The sequence below is a fragment of the Oncorhynchus masou genome, unplaced genomic scaffold, assembly GCF_036934945.1.
Source record: "Oncorhynchus masou masou isolate Uvic2021 unplaced genomic scaffold, UVic_Omas_1.1 unplaced_scaffold_181, whole genome shotgun sequence".
In the NCBI taxonomy this organism is placed as follows: Eukaryota; Metazoa; Chordata; class Actinopteri; order Salmoniformes; family Salmonidae; genus Oncorhynchus; species Oncorhynchus masou.
In genome coordinates, this window is record NW_027016550.1 from 1,171,295 (window position 1) to 1,191,588 (window position 20,294).

General features: G+C 52.2%; 1 protein-coding gene across 1 annotated transcript in view; it reads right to left on the reverse strand.

The window, feature by feature from the left end:
- Positions 1–3,080: 3,080 nt before the first annotated feature.
- Positions 3,081–20,294, reverse strand: part of fscn1a (fascin actin-bundling protein 1a) — a 31,260-nt gene continuing 14,046 nt past the window's right edge. Inside the window, exons 2-8 of the mRNA XM_064964696.1 lie at positions 15,046–15,105; positions 14,740–14,790; positions 12,886–13,291; positions 7,702–7,858; positions 5,574–5,695; positions 4,918–5,085; positions 3,081–4,075 (exon numbers count right to left, since the gene is read on the reverse strand). Of these exons, the coding sequence (XP_064820768.1) occupies positions 3,867–4,075; positions 4,918–5,085; positions 5,574–5,695; positions 7,702–7,858; positions 12,886–13,291; positions 14,740–14,790; positions 15,046–15,105 (1,173 nt within the window). The 3' untranslated portion in view covers positions 3,081–3,866. The remainder of the gene's footprint in view (positions 4,076–4,917; positions 5,086–5,573; positions 5,696–7,701; positions 7,859–12,885; positions 13,292–14,739; positions 14,791–15,045; positions 15,106–20,294) is intronic.

Genomic DNA, 20,294 nt, shown 5'->3' on the forward strand with positions numbered 1-20,294 from the left:
ATGGTAAATGTAAGTTTAACATTAGGGGGGGGACACCTCTCCAGGGCCCAGTTTTCCTGTTAAAGTTAATGATCAGATTACGTGTTTAGAAATAGAATGAATGGAACGTACGAATCTCTGACTTCGAATGGGGACTCCCCGTTCCATTCAATGTCCTAATCCTGTTGGCGAACTCCAGATTGTTTTTCTGAGAAAAACTGGGCCCCTGAAGCCATGTTTTAGAGCGAATTTAGAGGGAGGAGCTGTGCACTAAAATGCTTTAGAGGGAGGAGCTGTGCACAAAAATGCTTTAGGGGAGGAGCTGTGCACTAAAATGTTTCAATCACAAATAAAATCCTCCACTTCATGATTTGACAGGACTCACCAATCACAATGTGTTGTAGTTGAACAGGAAGTGGTCCAGTTAAAAACAGAGAGAACAGACAGGCAGTAGTGTTCAAAATCCCCGTTTGTTTATTGGTTGTTGGCATCCAGGTGAACCAATGGCACAACAGATTAATCACCAAAAAGGAAAGTTCCAGTTTCTCAAAGTAAAAAAAAGTTTGGAATATTTTTTATATAGTTACATTTAGTAAATTACCCAGAAACACTGAGTCAGACACAGGCATTACCAGAACTGCAATGGCGGTCTAACCTCTCACCTGTGAGAACCAACAGTCAAACACACACACACCTTTCCATCCATCCATCCATCCATCCTTACACCACATCATTGACCGCTGGCTAGATCACAGTGGGTGAGAATTATGAGATTAAGCACCATATTCCAGTTGTGAGGAGGAGTGAGAGACCAGGAAGTCATGTGAGAGAAGGTGTTTGTATCAATACAAACAGATCATTCTCCATGATAATGGCTGTGCCTTAGAGAGAAAATTAAAGAAATTCTTCCAGTCAGAGGTTAACGTCCCACCAGATCAGAGCTCTGGACAGCTGTAGGGACACACACACACACTTCCTTCACGAAAACAACATAAACACAGGTTATTTCCTGTCTGGGAGATCAAAATCTCCACCAATGAGCTCACAGCTAGAGGATGACATCATTTCCTCTAGGTTTCATTGGAACATTTCCTGTGATACAATATTAATGAGATGAGGGACTAAACCCATTCCAGAACACCGTGAGAATCCACTTCCAGTTTTTACACAATGCTCAGAGACCAGCCTCTATTTCCAGACAGAACCGGTTCTATTTAGGATTCACTCCCATCGCCGCTTTCAAACATTTAAAATATAAAGGTCATTTCAGAATAAACCCACATATGCAGCGTTTACCGTGAACATTGCATTGTGGGATTGAATCCTGGCCAAAATTATGTCCTACATGATAAATACTGACTGACCACCATGTGTTGTTGAATACAGAGATCACAGGGACAGACACCTGGATACATATAGAGAAATAGAGTTCAGTTGAAGAAGTGTTTAGTTAAGGGGTGGGGGGGGGGCTAACAAAGCTCTGCTCTGTGTGTGTGGGGGGGGGGGGGGGCAGCTGTTTGAGAGTGGGCCAATTATACATCTAGGACTGAGTGACACATCGAGCCACGTTGCTATTGGAGGGGGGGGGGGGTATAGTGTACAGCCCCACTAACTTTGGCAACAAATACAGGTGGGTACTGCAGAATGGAACTGTGAGATTGAAAGGCAGAGAGCCGAACGGGGGAGGGAAAGGCAGAGAGCCGAACGGGGGAGGGAAAGGCAGAGAGCCGAACGGGGGAGGGAAAGGCAGAGAGCCGAACGGGGGAGGGAAAGGCAGAGAGCCGAACGGGGGAGGGAAAGGCAGAGAGCCGAACGGGGGAGGGAAAGGCAGAGAGCCGAACGGGGGAGGGAAAGGCAGAGAGCCGAACGGGGGAGGGAAAGGCAGAGAGCCGAACGGGGAGGGAAAGGCAGAGAGCCGAACGGGGAGGGAAAGGCAGAGAGCCGAACGGGGGAGGGAAAGGCAGAGAGCCGAACGGGGGAGGGAAAGGCAGAGAGCCGAACGGGGGAGGGAAAGGCAGAGAGCCGAACGGGGGAGGGAAAGGCAGAGAGCCGAACGGGGGAGGGAAAGGCAGAGAGCCGAACGGGGGAGGGAAAGGCAGAGAGCCGAACGGGGAGGGAAAGGCAGAGAGCCGAACGGGGAGGGAAAGGCAGAGAGCCGAACGGGGAGGGAAAGGCAGAGAGCCGAACGGGGGAGGGAAAGGCAGAGAGCCGAACGGGGGAGGGAAAGGCAGAGAGCCGAACGGGGGAGGGAAAGGCAGAGAGCGAAACGGGGGAGGGAAAGGCAGAGAGCGGAACGGGGGAGGGAAAGGCAGAGAGCGGAACGGGGGAGGGAAAGGCAGAGAGCGGAACGGGGGAGGGAAAGGCAGAGAGCGGAACGGGGAGGGAAAGGCAGAGAGCGGAACGGGGAGGGAAAGGCAGAGAGCGGAACGGGGGAGGGAAAGGCAGAGAGCGGAACGGGGGAGGGAAAGGCAGAGAGCGGAACGGGGGAGGGAAAGGCAGAGAGCGGAACGGGGAGGGAAAGGCAGAGAGCGGAACGGGGGAGGGAAAGGCAGAGAGCGGAACGGGGGAGGGAAAGGCAGAGAGCGGAACGGGGGAGGGAAAGGCAGAGAGCGGAACGGGGGAGGGAAAGGCAGAGAGCGGAACGGGGAGGGAAAGGCAGAGAGCGGAACGGGGGAGGGAAAGGCAGAGAGCCGAACGGGGGAGGGAAAGGCAGAGAGCCGAACGGGGAGGGAAAGGCAGAGAGCGGAACGGGGAGGGAAAGGCAGAGAGCGGAACGGGGAGGGAAAGGCAGAGAGAGAAACGGGGGAGGGAAAGGCAGAGAGAGGAACGGGGAGGGAAAGGCAGAGAGAGGAACGGGGGAGGGAAAGGCAGAGAGAGGAACGGGGGAGGGAAAGGCAGAGAGAAACGGGGGAGGGAAAGGCAGAGAGAAACGGGGGAGGGAAAGGCAGAGAGAGGAACGGGGAGGGAAAGGCAGAGAGAGGAACGGGGGAGGGAAAGGCAGAGAGAGGAACGGGGGAGGGAAAGGCAGAGAGAAACGGGGGAGGGAAAGGCAGAGAGAGGAACGGGGGAGGGAAAGGCAGAGAGAGGAACGGGGAGGGAAAGGCAGAGAGAAACGGGGAGGGAAAGGCAGAGAGAGGAACGGGGGAGGGAAAGGCAGAGAGAGGAACGGGGGAGGGAAAGGCAGAGAGAGGAACGGGGGAGGGAAAGGCAGAGAGAAACGGGGGAGGGAAAGGCAGAGAGAGGAACGGGGGAGGGAAAGGCAGAGAGAGGAACGGGGGAGGGAAAGGCAGAGAGAGGAACGGGGGAGGGAAAGGCAGAGAGCGGAACGGGGGAGGGAAAGGCAGAGAGAGGAACGGGGGAGGGAAAGGCAGAGAGAAACGGGGGAGGGAAAGGCAGAGAGAGGAACGGGGGAGGGAAAGGCAGAGAGAGGAACGGGGGAGGGAAAGGCAGAGAGAGGAACGGGGGAGGGAAAGGCAGAGAGCGGAACGGGGGAGGGAAAGGCAGAGAGCGGAACGGGGGAGGGAAAGGCAGAGAGCGGAACGGGGAGGTGAAGAAAGCCTTACATTAGGACATACCTCCCCCAGCTCTTTCTCTCCCTCCATTGTCCAGTTCACACACAAAGGTCCTGTTCAGAGCGGTGGAATGTCACATAGAAACGTGTAGATTAGATGAGACAGGATTCATTATCAAGTGAAAACAGATAACGGGGTCAGCTCTAGGTCTTACATTCCCCCTCCCATCTACGATATCGTGACCATTTCACCACACTGAACACAGCCCTGGTCTGGGAGGGGTTAGGACAGAGTTGAGATAAGGATGGAGGGATAGAGGGAGGAGTTAGGGATGCTGCTGCTTCGTTGTCGTAGTAACGGGGTCTCGGCAAGGGGTCAGTACTCCCAGAGCGTGGCGGTCTCCAGGTCGTCGGCGTTGGCCTTCAAGACGCCAGCGTGGTCGCCGTGGAGATACTTCCCGTCGGCGACGGAGCGGATAGCGACCTTGTTGTAGTCGCAGAACTCTAACAGGAAGTCAACGGGGTTGTCACTGCTGCTCACCACCGACGCCTCGCTGCCCACCATCCAGAACTTCCCCGTCGAGTCTGAGGAGAGGGGGGGGGGGGGGGTTTACAACAGGTACAACCATGATGATATGTCCAAAATACAAGAGGGGTGGTTTCCTGGAAACAGATTATGAATAGTCTATAAGTAGGAAGAGAATTGGATTAAGAAGCATGTTCAGTGGAGGTGTTTTATAATCCAGGACGAGTCTTGACCTCTGTGTCCTGGAGACATGATTTATAATCCAGGACGAGTCTTAATCTGTGTCCTGGAGACATGATTTATAATCCAGGACGAGTCGTAATCTGTGTCCTGGAAACATGATTTATAACCCAGGACGAGTTTTAATCTGCTTGTTGTCATGAGGCTCCTCTAGTTCATCTGAGCTGTCAGACTCTACACCGTCCCCTGGAAAGGGCAGGCTAACTGCTCGTTGTCATGAGGCGGCTCCTCTAGTTCATCTGAGCTGTCAGACTCTACACCGTCCTCTGGAAAGGGCAGGCTAACTGCTCGTTGTCATGAGGCGGCTCCTCTAGTTCATCTGAGCTGTCAGACTCTACACCGTCCCCTGGAAAGGGCAGGCTAACTGCTCGTTGTCATGAGGCGGCTCCTCTAGTTCATCTGAGCTGTCAGACTCTACACCGTCCTCTGGAAAGGGCAGGCTAACTGCTCGTTGTCATGAGGCGGCTCCTCTAGTTCATCTGAGCTGTCAGACTCTACACCGTCCTCTGGAAAGGGCAGGCTAACTGCTCGTTGTCATGAGGAGGCTCCTCTAGTTCATCTGAGCTGTCAGACTCTGCGTTCACTAACCCTGTGTGTGTGTGTGTGTGTGTGTGTGTGTGTGTGTGTGTGTGTGTGTGTGTGTGTGTGTGTGTGTACTAACCCTGTAAACTGTACGTCCCCTCTCTGAAGGTCAGGGTAAAGTAGTCGTACGAGGAACGGTTGGAGTCCAGGGTTCCTGTGAGCTTACGACACCCGATGAAACCGTGTTCCCCACGGAGGACAATGATTGGACGGTTAATCAGCTTCATCAGGAACTCCTCCGACTCACCTGGAGGGACAAACACCCATATTACCCATGTCGCCAAAGACCAAAGAAAGCCTTATATAAAAGGTCAAAAGTTATACCCTCATAGCCTGGGGACACTCCAAAATATTTACTTGGGAGACTCCACGTGTTGTAAAGGGCTTAGCAAAAAAAAACTTCCAAAAAGGACTAATTCAAAGAAAAGAGTTGTAATGAAACCAGACTATTCCTATTGTGCACCACGGCACATAATGTACATGTATGAACAGGGGGAGACTAGGAGTTGGTATGACCCTTGAACCAAGTCATCTGGAACAGGGAGAGACTAGGAGTTGGTATGACCCTTGAACCAAGTCATCTGGAACAGGGAGAGACTAGGAGTTGGTATGACCCTTGAACCAAGTCATCTGGAACAGGGAGAGACTAGGAGTTGGTATGACCCTTGAACCAAGTCATCTGCATACTGAACAACCTGTTGCTCTTTACTACCCAAAGGCTGTTTTCACACTGACCGGCAACGTCGATGGTAGCGGCTAGCTGGCCGTTCTTCTTGGCAGCAACGTACTTCCCGTTGGCGGCACGGAGAGTCAGCTTCTTACCACAGTACTCCATGTCAAAGTAACAGTTGGCAGTCCTACACACACATTAACATAATTCTCAACAGGATAGAACATTGTAATAACATTATTACTGGAGCCACCTCTTTATGGAGCAATGAAACCGACACCCTGCAGCGAGCCGACGGCTAACAGCCGACACCCTGCAGCGAGCCGACGGCTAACAGCCGACACCCTGCAGCTAGCCGACGGCTAACAGCCGACACCCTGCAGCTAGCCGACGGCTAACAGCCGACACCCTGCAGCTAGCCGACGGCTAACAGCCGACACCCTGCAGCTAGCCGACGGCTAACAGCCGACACCCTGCAGCTAGCCGACGGCTAACAGCCGACACCCTGCAGCTAGCCGACGGCTAACAGCCGACACCCTGCAGCGAGCCGACGGCTAACAGCCGATATACTGCATCTAAATTACTTCAGATAATTTTATTTACATTTTATGGCACCTTTCATTGCTAGCGACCGTAACTCAGGTGGCTTCAATCATGCTTGTGTGTGTGTGTGTGATTGTGTGTGTACAACCGAGCACTCTGCCAAAACACAATTCACTTCACGACCGATTTACTTTAAGGGTTAGGAGTTACGGTTGGGGTTATGTTTTCGGGTTAAACTACAGGTTAGGGTTAGGGTTAAACTACAGGTTAGGGTTAAACTACAGGTTAGGGTTAAACTACAGGTTAGGGTTAAACTACAGGTTAGGGTTAAACTACAGGTTAGGGTTAAACTACAGGTTAGGGTTAAACTACAGGTTAGGGTTAAACTACAGGTTAGGGTTAAACTACAGGTTAGGGTTAAACTACAGGTTAGGGTTAAACTACAGGTTAGGGTTAAACTACAGGTTAGGGTTAAACTACAGGTTAGGGTTAAACTACAGGTTAGGGTTAAACTACAGGTTAGGGTTAAACTACAGGTTAGGGTTAAACTACAGGTTAGGGTTAAACTACAGGTTAGGGTTAAACTACAGGTTAGGGTTTAGGTTAAACTACAGGTTAGGGTTAAACTACAGGTTAGGGTTAAACTACAGGTTAGGGTTTAGGTTAAACTACAGGTTAGGGTTAAACTACAGGTTAGGGTTAAACTACAGGTTAGGGTTAGGGTTAAACTACAGGTTAGGGTTTAGGTTAGGGTTAAACTACAGGTTAGGGTTAGGGTTAAACTACAGGTTAGGGTTTAGGTTAGGGTTAAACTACAGGTTAGGGTTAGGGTTAAACTACAGGTTAGGGTTAAACTACAGGTTAGGGTTAAACTACAGGTTAGGGTTAAACTACAGGTTAGGGTTAAACTACAGGTTAGGGTTAAACTACAGGTTAGGGTTAAACTACAGGTTAGGGTTAAACTACAGGTTAGGGTTAAACTACAGGTTAGGGTTAAACTACAGGTTAGGGTTAAACTACAGGTTAGGGTTAAACTACAGGTTAGGGTTTAGGTTAAACTACAGGTTAGGGTTAAACTACAGGTTAGCAACGCTGCTGGGGTTTTTCACGCTCAACAGTTTCCAGTGTGTATCAAGAATGGTCCACCACCCGAAGGACATCCGTGTGTGTCCGTGTGTCCGTGTGTGTGTGTGTGTGTGTGTGTGTATCCGTGTCTGTATGTGTGTGTGTGTGATTACTTAGTAGAGGCGGCACACTGTAGTCCTCCAGAAGAGGTGTGTGTGTGTTATTACTTAGTAGAGGCGCTACACTGTAGTCCTCCAGAAGAGGTGTGTGTGTGTGTGTCCGTGTGTGTCTGTGTGTATCTGTGTCTGTATGTGTGTGTGATTACTTAGTAGAGGCGGTACACTGTAGTCCTCCAGAAGAGGTGTGTGTGTGTGTGTGTCTGTGTGTGTGTTATTACTTAGTAGAGGCGGTACACTGTAGTCCTCCAGAAGAGGTGTGTGTGTGTGTGTCTGTGTGTGTGTGTGTGTTATTACTTAGTAGAGGCGGTACACTGTAGTCCTCCAGAAGAGGTGTGTGTGTGTGTGTGTGTGTGTGTGTGTGTGTGTGTGTGTGTGTGTGTGTGTGTGTGTGTGTGTGTGTTATTACTTAGTAGAGGCGGTACACTGTAGTCCTCCAGAAGAGGTGAGGGTCCAGTACTTCCCGGCGGCGGTCCGGAACGCACACTTCCTGTTCTCACGACTCATCTCCACCTGGAACACTTCCTGGTCTCCCTCCTCGTCCTGATTGGCTGACAGGTCCATGCCTGGGCGGGGCCAAGAGGAGAGCAGCGTGAGAGACTGACAGAGGGTCAGGAACGAGCAGAAACACACTACAGATTTGTACAAAACATTAAAAAACACCTCCCTGATATTGACTTGCAGCCCCCTTTGGCCCTCAGAACTGCCCTAATTAGTCAGGGCTTCCCACACGCCCACTCCAACGCTTCCCACGCGCCCACGCCAACGCTTCCCACGCGCCCACGCCAACGCTTCCCACGCGCCCACGCCAATGCTTCCCACGCCAACGCTTCCCACGCCAACGCTTCCCACGCCAACGCTTCCCACGCCAACGCATCCCACGCGTTCTGTCTGGATGTCCTTCGGGTGGTGGACCATTCTTGATACACACTGGAAACTGTTGAGCGTGAAAAGCCCCAGCAGCGTTGCAGGTCTTGACACCAACCAGTGCGCCTGACACCTTCTACCATCCCCCGTTCAAAGACACAAACCCTTTGTCTGGCCCACTCACCCTCTGAATGGCACACAATCCATGTTAATTGTCTCGAGGCTTAAACATCCTTCAACCAGTCTCCTCCCCTTCTTCATCTACACTGATTGAAGTGGATTTAACAAAGTGACGTCTATAAGGGATCATATCTTTCACCTGGATTCACCTGGTCAGTCTATGTCATGCAAAGAGCAGCGCCACACTACAGCCCGCCACACTACAGCCCGCCACACTACAGCCCGCCACACTACAGCCCGCCACACTACAGCCCGCCACACTACAGCCCGCCACACTACGGGTTGAACTGGAGAGAAAGAGAGAGAGAGAATGTCTGATTGTGTTGGTCCTCCAGGCTGGGTTGAACTGGAGAGCAGCTGGGATACATGGGGAGCCAGACCAGTCTGTTGTACACACACAGCAGCAAGCGCCAGCCACAGACAGACCGACAGGCAGCACCAGCCCACTCCCTAGCCAGAACCCTGCCCCGCTGTAAATCACGAGACTCACACAGGAGAGAGAGACCAGACGAGAGAGCTGGTCGTCATCACCCTGCCCCGCTGTAAATCACGAGACTCACACAGGAGAGAGAGACCAGACGAGAGAGCTGGTTGTCGTCACCCTGCCCTATTCCCCATCTGGACAACAGGAACACCTATGTCAGAATGCTGTTCATTGACTACAGTTCAGCATTCAACACCATAGTACCCTCCAAACTCGTCATTAAGCTGGAGGCCCTGGGTCTCAACCCCTCCCTGTACAACTGGGTCCTGGACTTCCTGACTGGCCGCCCCCCAGGTGGTGAAGGTAGGAAACAACATCTCCATTTTGCTGATCCTCAACACTGGGGCCCCACAAGGGTGCGTTCTCAGCCCCCTCCTGTACTCCCTGTTCACCCACGACTGCATGGCCATGCACGCCTCCAACTCAATCATCAAGTTTGCAGATGACACAACAGTGGTAGGCATGATCACCAACAACTACGAGACGGCCTACAGGGAGGAGGTGAGGGCCCACGACGAGACGGCCTACAGGGAGGAGGTGAGGGCCCACGACGAGACGGCCTACAGGGAGGAGGTGAGGGCCCACGACGAGACGGCCTACAGGGAGGAGGTGAGGGCCCACGACGAGACGGCCTACAGGGAGGAGGTGAGGGCCCACGACGAGACGGCCTACAGGGAGGAGGTGAGGGCCCACGACGAGACGGCCTACAGGGAGGAGGTGAGGGCCCACGACGAGACGGCCTACAGGGAGGAGGTGAGGGCCCTGGCGGAGGGACAACGACGAGACGACCTACAGGGAGGAGGTGAGGGCCCTGGCGGAGGGACAACGACGAGACGGCCTACAGGGAGGAGGTGAGGGCCCTGGCGGAGGGACAACGACGAGACGGCCTACAGGGAGGAGGTGAGGGCCCTGGCGGAGGGACAACGACGAGACGGCCTACAGGGAGGAGGTGAGGGCCCTGGCGGAGGGACAACGACCAGACGGCCTACAGGGAGGAGGTGAGGGCCCTGGCGGAGGGACAACGACCAGACGGCCTACAGGGAGGAGGTGAGGGCCCTGGCGGAGGGACAACGACCAGACGGCCTACAGGGAGGAGGTGAGGGCCCTGGCGGAGGGACAACGACCAGACGGCCTACAGGGAGGAGGTGAGGGCCCTGGCGGAGGGACAACGACGAGACGGCCTACAGGGAGGAGGTGAGGGCCCTGGCGGAGGGACAACGACGAGACTGCCTACAGGGAGGAGGTGAGGGCCCTGGCGGAGGGACAACGACCAGACGGCCTACAGGGAGGAGGTGAGGGCCCTGGCGGAGGGACAACTACCAGACGGCCTACAGGGAGGAGGTGAGGGCCCTGGCGGAGGGACAACGACCAGACGGCCTACAGGGAGGAGGTGAGGGCCCTGGCGGAGGGACAACTACCAGACGGCCTACAGGGAGGAGGTGAGGGCCCTGGCGGAGGGGCATCAGGAAAATAACCTCACACTCAAAAAAACAAAAGGAGATGATCGTGGACTTCAAGAAACAGCAGAAGGAGCACGCCCCTATCCACATCGAAGGGAGAAGGTGGAAAGCTTGAAGTTCCTCAGTGTACACATCACGGACCAACTGAAATGGAGTCGCCCACAGACAGTGTGCTGAAGAAGGTGGAGGCTGAAGAAATTCGGCTTGGCACCAAAGACCATAAACTTTACCAGAGGCACCATTGAGAGCATCCTGTCAGGTTGTATCGCCGCCTGGTACCGGCAACTGCCCCTCCCGCAACCGCAGGGCTCTCCAGAGGGTGGTGCGGTCTACCCAACGCATCACCGGGGGCAAACTACCTGCCCTCCAGGACACCTACACCACCCGATGTTACAGGAAGGCCATAAAGATCATCAAGGACATCTACCACCCGAGCCACTGCCTGTTCACCCCGCTATCATCCAGAAGGCGAGGTCAGTACAGGTTTATCAAAGCCGGGACCGAGAGACTGAAAAACAGCTTCTATCTCAAGGCCATCAGACTGTTAACCAGCCGAACTCCACCCAGTACCTGCCCTGAACTTAGTCACTGTCACTAACCAGCTATCACCCAGTACCCTGCTCTGATGACGGAGCGAGGCGGAGCGAGACGGAGCACTAGTCAAACGTTTGTTTTGTATTTTTAGCACAGCACTAACACAATCAAATTAACTGTAGTTAGACTCCCTCTAGTCACATGTGTCTTAATTATTTAAATCAAACCGTGTCCTTAAAGCATCAGACATGCTCTGTATATATAGTGGGCTCCTAAAACAACTTCCTGACTGAGGTAGACAACATGGGCTCCTAAAACAACTTCCTGACTGAGGTAGACAACATGGGCTCCTAAAACAACTTCCTGACTGTGAGGTAGACAACATGGGCTCCTAACTGACTTGGATCCATGAAGAAGACAAGCAAGACACGTGTTGTGTTCACACCGCAAGATGTAGTCACGACCAGACAGCGTCCAGTGTGTTGCAGTCCCTCCCTCGGCATGAATCCAGACAAACACCAGCACTGCAGCTGCTACACACGAGAGGAATCTGCACCCCCACCGCCCAGCCCCTCCCCCCCAGCCCGGCCCAAAGACAGTGTGTGTGTTGAGAGTGAGTGTGTGGGAGGCATCATCAGTAAACTACTGCAAGGATCACTGGGGCAGAATAGCTACGGAATAACACACACGACAGGCAGGCAGGGTGTCAGAGCGGTTTCTCAGCCAGACACAAAATGGAGGCTCTCCCTCCTCCCCACCTCTCCCTCCTCCCCACCTCTCCCTCCTCCCCACCTCTCCCTCCTCCCCACCTCTCCCTCCTCCCCACCTCCCCACCTCTCCCTCCATCTAGTACTGTTCTAGAAGGTTGTGTTGGTCCTACCCTGCCTGGGTAGGTTCTAATACTGTTCTAGAAGGTTGTTGGTCCTACCCTGCCTGGTTAGGTTCTAGTCCTGTTCTAGAAGGTTGTGTTGGTCCTACCTTGCCTGGTTAGGTTCTAGTCCTGTTCTAGAAGGTTGTGTTGGTCCTACCTTGCCTGGTTAGGTTCTAGTCCTGTTCTAGAAGGTTGTGTTGGTCCTACCCTGCCTGGTTAGGTTCTAGTCCTGTTCTAGAAGGTTGTGTTGGTCCTACCCTGCCTGGTTCGGTTCTAGTCCTGTTCTAGAAGGCTGTGTTGGTCCTACCCTGCCTGGTTAGGTTCTAGTCCTGTTCTAGAAGGCTGTGTTGGTCCTACCTTGCCTGGTTAGGTTCTAGTCCTGTTCTAGAAGGCTGTGTTGGTCCTACCTTGCCTGGTTCGGTTCTAGTCCTGTTCTAGAAGGCGGTGTTGGTCCTACCTTGCCTGGTTAGGTGCTAGTCCTGTTCTAGAAGGCTGTGTTGGTCCTACCTTGCCTGGTTAGGTGCTAGTCCTGTTCTAGAAGGCTGTGTTGGTCCTACCTTGCCTGGTTAGGTGCTAGTCCTGTTCTAGAAGGCTGTGTTGGTCCTACCTTGCCTGGTTAGGTGCTAGTCCTGTTCTAGAAGGCTGTGTTGGTCCTACCTTGCCTGGTTAGGTGCTAGTCCTGTTCTAGAAGGCTGTGTTGGTCCTACCTTGCCTGGATAGGTGCTAGTCCTGTTCTAGAAGGCTGTGTTGGTCCTACCTTGCCTGGTTAGGTGCTAGTCCTGTTCTAGACGGTTGTGTTAATCCTACCCTGCCTGGTTAGGTTCTAGTACTGTTCTAGAAGGTTGTGTTGATCCTACATTGCCTGGTTAGGTGCTAGTCCTGTTCTAGAAGGTTGTGTTGGTCCTACCTTGCCTGGTTAGGTTCTAGTACTGTTCTAGAAGGTTGTGTTGGTCCTACCTTGCCTGGTTAGGTTCTAGTCCTGTTCTAGAAGGCTGTGTTGGTCCTACCTTGCCTGGTTAGGATCTAGAAGGTTGTGTTGGTCCTACCTTGCCTGGTTAGGTGCTAGTCCTGTTCTAGAAGGCTGTGTTGGTCCTACCTTGCCTGGTTAGGTGCTAGTCCTGTTCTAGAAGGCTGTGTTGGTCCTGACTTTGCCTGGTTAGGTTCTAGTCCTGTTCTAGAAGGTTGTGTTGGTCCTACCTTGCCTGGTGGAGACGTTCCTCTCGTTGCTGGCGGTGAGAACCACTTGAGGGTGACTCTGCTCCAGAGAGAACATCTCATCCTTCCCCACGCGGCTAGTCTTCCCGCTCTTCATGGTCCCGCTCGGGCCCGACGGCGCCAGGTAGCGCCCGGAACAATCCCTGAACGCCACCTTGCCGGAGCGGAACTCCAGCGTGTATCCGGTGGTCTTGTCCGGCGCGGCCTCCAGGCTGCCGTCGTTCTTCAGGAAGCGGTTGTCAGACGTCTGCAGGTGGTAGCGTTGGTCCAGGAACACCAGGGTGATCAGGGAGTCCACCCCCCACGGGACGTCGCGGTCGATAGAGACCTCATCCACCTTGGAGGACAGGTGGGCATAACGCTTCCTGGTCACACTGAAGATGTTCACCTGGAGGGGAGAGGTAAGGTGGGTCAGACTGAACACTCCATTTAGAGGAGAGGTTAGAGGTCAGGTGTTAGGGGGGAGGGGGTGTAGGTGTGTTACCTGAGGATGCATGGCAATGTGAACACTCCATTTAGAGGAGAGGTTAGAGGTCAGGTGTTGGGGGGGGGTGTAGGTGTTACCTGAGGATGCATGGCAATGTGAACGCTCCATTTAGAGGTTAGAGGTCAGGGGGGAGGTGTAGGTGTGTTACCTGAGGATGCATGGCAATGTGAACGCTCCATTTAGAGGAGAGGTTAGAGGTCAGGTGTTAGGGGGAGGGGGTGTAGGTGTGTTACCTGAGGATGCATGGCAATGTGAACACTCCATTTAGAGGAGAGGTTAGAGGTCAGGTGTTGGGGGGGTGTAGGTGTTACCTGAGGATGCATGGCAATGTGAACGCTCCATTTAGAGGAGAGGTTAGAGGTCAGGTGTTAGGGGGGAGGGGGTGTAGGTGTGTTACCTGAGGATGCATGGCAATGTGAACACTCCATTTAGAGGAGAGGTTAGAGGTCAGGTGTTGGGGTGGGGGTGTAGGTGTTACCTGAGGATGCATGGCAATGTGAACGCTCCATTTAGAGGTTAGAGGTCAGGTGTTAGGGGGGGGGGGGGTGTAGGTGTTTTACCTGAGGATGCATGGCAATGTGAACGCTCCATTTAGAGGTTAGAGGTCAGGGGGGAGGTGTAGGTGTGTTACCTGAGGATGCATGGCAATGTGAACGCTCCATTTAGAGGAGAGGTTAGAGGTCAGGTGTTGGGGGGGGGGTGTAGGTGTGTTAACTGAGGATGCATGGCAATGTGAACGCTCCATTTAGAGGTTAGGTGTTAGGGGGGTGTAGGTGTGTTACCTGAGGATGCATGGCAATGTGAACGCTCCATTTAGAGGTTAGAGGTCAAGTGTTAGGGGGATGTAGGTGTGTTACCTGAGGATGCATGGCAATGTGAATGCTCCATTTAGAGGAGAGGTTAGAGGTCAGGTGTCAGGGGGTGTAGGTGTAGGTGTGTTACCTGAGGATGCATGGCAATGTGAACGCTCCATTTAGAGGTTAGAGGTCAGGTGTTAGGGGGGAGGGGGTGTAGGTGTTTTACCAGAGGATGCATGGCAATGTGAACGCTCCATTTAGAGGTTAGGTTAGAGGTCAGGTGATAGGGGGGAGGGGATGTAGGTATAGGTGTGTTACCTGAGGATGCATGGCAATGTGAACGCTCCATTTAGAGGTTAGAGGTCAGGTGTTGGGGGGGGGGTGTAGGTGTGTTACCTGAGGATGCATGGCAATGTGAACGCTCCATTTAGAGGTTAGAGGTCAGGTGTTAGGGGGGAGGGGGTGTAGGTGTGTTACCTGAGGATGCATGGCAATGTGAACGCTCCATTTAGAGGTTAGAGGTCAAGTGTTAGGGGGATGTAGGTGTGTTACCTGAGGATGCATGGCAATGTGAACGCTCCATTTTTCAGCCACTGACGCAGTCTGCGAGAGAGACCAAACATCACAGACCACACAACGTTATTTAACATCAGAGAACGACACGTTACGAACGTTGTTTAACATCTAGAGACGTTACGAACGTTGTTTAACATCTAGAGACGTTACGAACGCTGTTTAACATCTAGAGACGTTACGAACGTTATTTAACATCTAGAGAAAGACACGTTACGAACTTTATTTAACCAAACCAGTTGATGAATATTCATCAGCTCATCATGGAGTTTAAAACCCACCTACCTGGGCAAAGCAGATGATCCTGTCCTCTGTGCCTCCCAGATATCTGCCATGGACCTCTGACTGCAGAGAAACACAGTTGAATATACATCACACACACACACACACACCTTAGCCTACACCCCTCCTGACAAGCAATACCCTCCACACACACACTAAATCCCTGTGCCGGCTTATCAGCTGTTAGTCGCCAACATTTAATTCCGACCCTGTTTAAACGTTCAGCAAAATCAACACGCATCGCATTCTAATTCGGTTTTCGAAAGACATGCTGATATGCACCGTATCTTACATGTCAGCGAGAAAGATCAACAAGCTGTGACTGGAGCAGTTCAACAAGCTGTGACTGGAGCAGTTCAACAAGCTGTGACTGGAGCAGTTCAACAAGCTGTGACTGGAGCAGTTCAACAAGCTGTGACTGGAGCAGTTCAACAAGCTGTGACTGGAGCAGTTCAACAAGCTGTGACTGGAGCAGTTCAACAAGCTGTGACTGGAGCAGTTCAACAAGCTGTGACTGGAGCAGTTCAACAAGCTGTGACTGGAGCAGTTCAACAAGCTGTGACTGGAGCTGTTCAACAAGCTGTGTGTCTGTGACTGGAGCAGTTCAACAAGCTGTGTGTCTCGGACTGGAGCAGTTCAACAAGCTGTGTGTCTCGGACTGGAGCAGTTCAACAAGCTGTGTGTCTCGGACTGGAGCAGTTCAACAAGCTGTGTGTCTCGGACTGGAGCAGTTCAACAAGCTGTGTGTCTCGGACTGGAGCAGTTCAACAAGCTGTGTGTCTCGGACTGGAGCAGTTCAACAAGCTGTGTGTCTCGGACTGGAGCAGTTCAACAAGCTGTGTGTCTCGGACTGGAGCAGTTCAACAAGCTGTGTGTCTCGGACTGGAGCAGTTCAACAAGCTGTGTGTCTCGGACTGGAGCAGTTCAACAAGCTGTGTGTCTCGGACTGGAGCAGTTCAACAAGCTGTGTGTCTCGGACTGGAGCAGTTCAACAAGCTGTGTGTCTCGGACTGGAGCAGTTCAACAAGCTGTGTGTCTCGGACTGGAGCAGTTCAACAAGCTGTGTGTCTCGGACTGGAGCAGTTCAACAAGCTGTGTGTCTCGGACTGGAGCAGTTCAACAAGCTGTGTGTCTCGGACTGGAGCAGTTCAACAAGCTGTGTGTCTCGGACTGGAGCAGTTCAACAAGCTGTGTGTCTCGGACTGGAGCAGTTCAACAAGCTGTGTGTCTCGGACTGGAGCAGTTCAACAAGCTGTGTGTCTCGGACTGGAGCAGTTCAACAAGCTGTGTGTCTCGGACTGGAGCAGTTCAACAAGCTGTGTGTCTCTGACTGGAGCAGGTCAACAAGCTGTGTGTGTCTGACTGGAGCAGTTCAACAAGCTGTGTGTGTGACTGTAGCAGGTCAACAAGCTGTGTGTGTGACTGTAGCAGGTCAACAAGCTATGTGTGTGACTGTAGCAGGTCAACAAGCTGTGTGTCTCTGACTGTAGCAGGTTAACAGACCAACAAGCTGTGTGTCTCCGACGAGCAGTTCAACAAGCTGTGTGTGTGTGTGACTGTAGCAAGTCAATAAGCTGTGTGTGTCTGAATGTAGCAGGTCAACAAGCTGTGTGTGTCTGACTGTAGCAGTTCAACAAGCTGTGTGTCTGACTGTAGCAGTTCAACAAGCTGTGTGTGTCTCTGACTGTAGCAGGTCAACAAGCTGTGTGTGTGTGACTGTAGCAGGTCAACAAGCTGTGTGTGTCTCTGACTGTAGCAGGTCAACAAGCTGTGTGTGTGTCTGACTGTAGCAGTTCAACAAGCTGTGTGTGTGACTGTAGCAGGTCAACAAGCTGTGTGTGTGTGTGACTGTAGCAGGTCAACAAGCTGTGTGTGTCTGACTGTAGCAGGTCAACAAGCTGTGTGTCTGACTGTAGCAGGTCAACAAGCTGTGTGTGTGACTGTAGCAGGTCAACAAGCTGTGTGTGTGTGTGACTGTAGCAGGTCAACAAGCTGTGTGTGTCTGACTGTAGCAGGTCAACAAGCTGTGTGTGTCTCTGACTGTAGCAGGTCAACAAGCTGTGTGTGTGACTGTAGCAGGTCAACAAGCTGTGTGTGTGTGTGACTGTAGCAGGTCAACAAGCTGTGTGTGTCTGACTGTAGCAGGTCAACAAGCTGTGTGTGTGACTGTAGCAGGTCAACAAGCTGTGTGTGTGACTGTAGCAGGTCAACAAGCTGTGTGTGTGTGTGACTGTAGCAGGTCAACAAGCTGTGTGTGTCTGACTGTAGCAGGTCAACAAGCTGTGTGTGTCTGACTGTAGCAGGTCAACAAGCTGTGTGTGTCTGACTGTAGCAGGTCAACAAGCTGTGTGTGTCTGACTGTAGCAGGTCAACAAGCTGTGTGTGTGACTGTAGCAGGTCAACAAGCTGTGTGTGTGTGACTGTAGCAGGTCAACAAGCTGTGTGTGTCTCTGACTGTAGCAGGTCAACAAGCTGTGTGTGTGACTGTAGCAGGTCAACAAGCTGTGTGTGTGACTGTAGCAGGTCAACAAGCTGTGTGTGTGACTGTAGCAGGTCAACAAGCTGTGTGTGTGTGTGACTGTAGCAGGTCAACAAGCTGTGTGTCTCCGACGAGCAGGTCAACAAGCTGTGTGTGTCTGACTGTAGCAGGTTAACAGACCAACAAACTGTGTGTGTGACTGGAGCAGTTCAACAAGCTGTGTGTCTTACTGTAGCAGGTCAATAAGCTGTGTGTCTCTGACTGTAGCAGGTCAACAAGCCGTGTGTCGACTGGAGCAGTTCAACAAGCTGTGTGTCTCTGACTGTAGCAGGTTAACAGACCAACAAGCTATGTGTCTCCGACGAGCAGTTCAACAAGCTGTGTGTGTCTGACTGTAGCAGGTCAACAAGCTGTGTGTGTCTGACTGTAGCAGGTTAACAGACCAACAAACTGTGTGTGTGACTGGAGCAGTTCAACAAGCTGTGTGTCTTACTGTAGCAGGTCAATAAGCTGTGTGTCTCTGACTGTAGCAGGTCAACAAGCCGTGTGTCGACTGGAGCAGTTCAACAAGCTGTGTGTCTCTGACTGTAGCAGGTTAACAGACCAACAAGCTGTGTGTCTCCGACGAGCAGTTCAACAAGCTGTGTGTGTGTGACTGTAGCAAGTCAATAAGCTGTGTGTGTCTGAATGTAGCAGGTCAATAAGCTGTGTGTGTCTGACTGTAGCAGGTCAACAAGCTGTGTGTGTCTCTGACTGTAGCAGTTCAACAAGCTGTGTGTGTCTCTGACTGTAGCAGGTCAACAAGCTGTGTGTCTGACTGTAGCAGTTCAACAAGCTGTGTGTGTCTCTGACTGTAGCAGGTCAACAAGCTGTGTGTGTCTCTGACTGTAGCAGGTCAACAAGCTGTGTGTGTGACTGTAGCAGGTCAACAAGCTGTGTGTGTGTGTGACTGTAGCAGGTCAATGAGCTGTGTGTCTGACTGGAGCAGTTCAACAAGCTGTGTCTCTCTGACTGTAGCAGGTCAACAAGCTGTGTGTGTGTGTGACTGTAGCAGGTCAACAAGCTGTGTGTGTCTGACTGTAGCAGGTCAACAAGCTGTGTGTCTCTGACTGTAGCAGGTCAACAAGCTGTGTGTGACTGTAGCAGGTCAACAAGCTGTGTGTGTGTCTGACTGTAGCAGGTCAACAAGCTGTGTGTGTGTCTGACTGTAGCAGGTCAACAAGCTGTGTGTGTGTCTGACTGTAGCAGGTCAACAAGCTGTGTGTCTCTGACTGTAGCAGGTCAACAAGCTGTGTGTCTCTGACTGTAGCAGGTCAACAAGCTGTGTGTCTCTGACTGTAGCAGGTCAACAAGCTGTGTGTGTGACTGTAGCAGGTCAATGAGCTGTGTGTCTCTGACTGTAGCAGGTCAACAAGCTGTGTGTGTGACTGTAGCAGGTCAACAAGCTGTGTGTGTGTCTGACTGGAGCAGTTCAACAAGCTGTGTCTCTCTGACTGTAGCAGGTCAACAAGCTGTGTGTGTGACTGTAGCAGGTCAACAAGCTGTGTGTGTGTGTGACTGTAGCAGGTCAACAAGCTGTGTGTGTCTGACTGTAGCAGTTCAACAAGCTGTGTATCTCTGACTGTAGCAGGTCAACAAGCTGTGTGTCTGACTGTAGCAGTTCAACAAGCTGTGTGTGTCTCTGACTGTAGCAGGTCAACAAGCTGTGTGTGTCTCTGACTGTAGCAGGTCAACAAGCTGTGTGTGTGACTGTAGCAGGTCAACAAGCTGTGTGTGTGACTGTAGCAGGTCAACAAGCTGTGTGTGTGTCTGACTGTAGCAGGTCAACAAGCTGTGTGTGTCTGACTGTAGCAGGTCAACAAGCTGTGTGTGTCTGACTGTAGCAGGTCAACAAGCTGTGTGTCTCTGACTGTAGCAGGTCAACAAGCTGTGTGTCTCTGACTGTAGCAGGTCAACAAGCTGTGTGTCTCTGACTGTAGCAGGTCAACAAGCTGTGTGTGTGACTGTAGCAGGTCAATGAGCTGTGTGTCTGACTGGAGCAGTTCAACAAGCTGTGACTGGAGCAGTTCAACAAGCTGTGACTGGAGCAGTTCAACAAGCTGTGACTGGAGCAGTTCAACAAGCTGTGACTGGAGCAGTTCAACAAGCTGTGACTGGAGCAGTTCAACAAGCTGTGACTGGAGCAGTTCAACAAGCTGTGACTGGAGCAGTTCAACAAGCTGTGACTGGAGCAGTTCAACAAGCTGTGACTGGAGCAGTTCAACAAGCTGTGTGTCTCGGACTGGAGCAGTTCAACAAGCTGTGTGTCTCGGACTGGAGCAGTTCAACAAGCTGTGTGTCTCGGACTGGAGCAGTTCAACAAGCTGTGTGTCTCGGACTGGAGCAGTTCAACAAGCTGTGTGTCTCGGACTGGAGCAGTTCAACAAGCTGTGTGTCTCGGACTGGAGCAGTTCAACAAGCTGTGTGTCTCGGACTGGAGCAGTTCAACAAGCTGTGTGTCTCGGACTGGAGCAGTTCAACAAGCTGTGTGTCTCGGACTGGAGCAGTTCAACAAGCTGTGTGTCTCGGACTGGAGCAGTTCAACAAGCTGTGTGTCTCGGACTGGAGCAGTTCAACAAGCTGTGTGTCTCGGACTGGAGCAGTTCAACAAGCTGTGTGTCTCTGACTGGAGCAGTTCAACAAGCTGTGTCTCCGACTGTAGCAGTTCAACAAGCTGTGTGTCTGACTGTAGCAGGTTAACAGACCAACAAACTGTGTGTGACTGGAGCAGTTC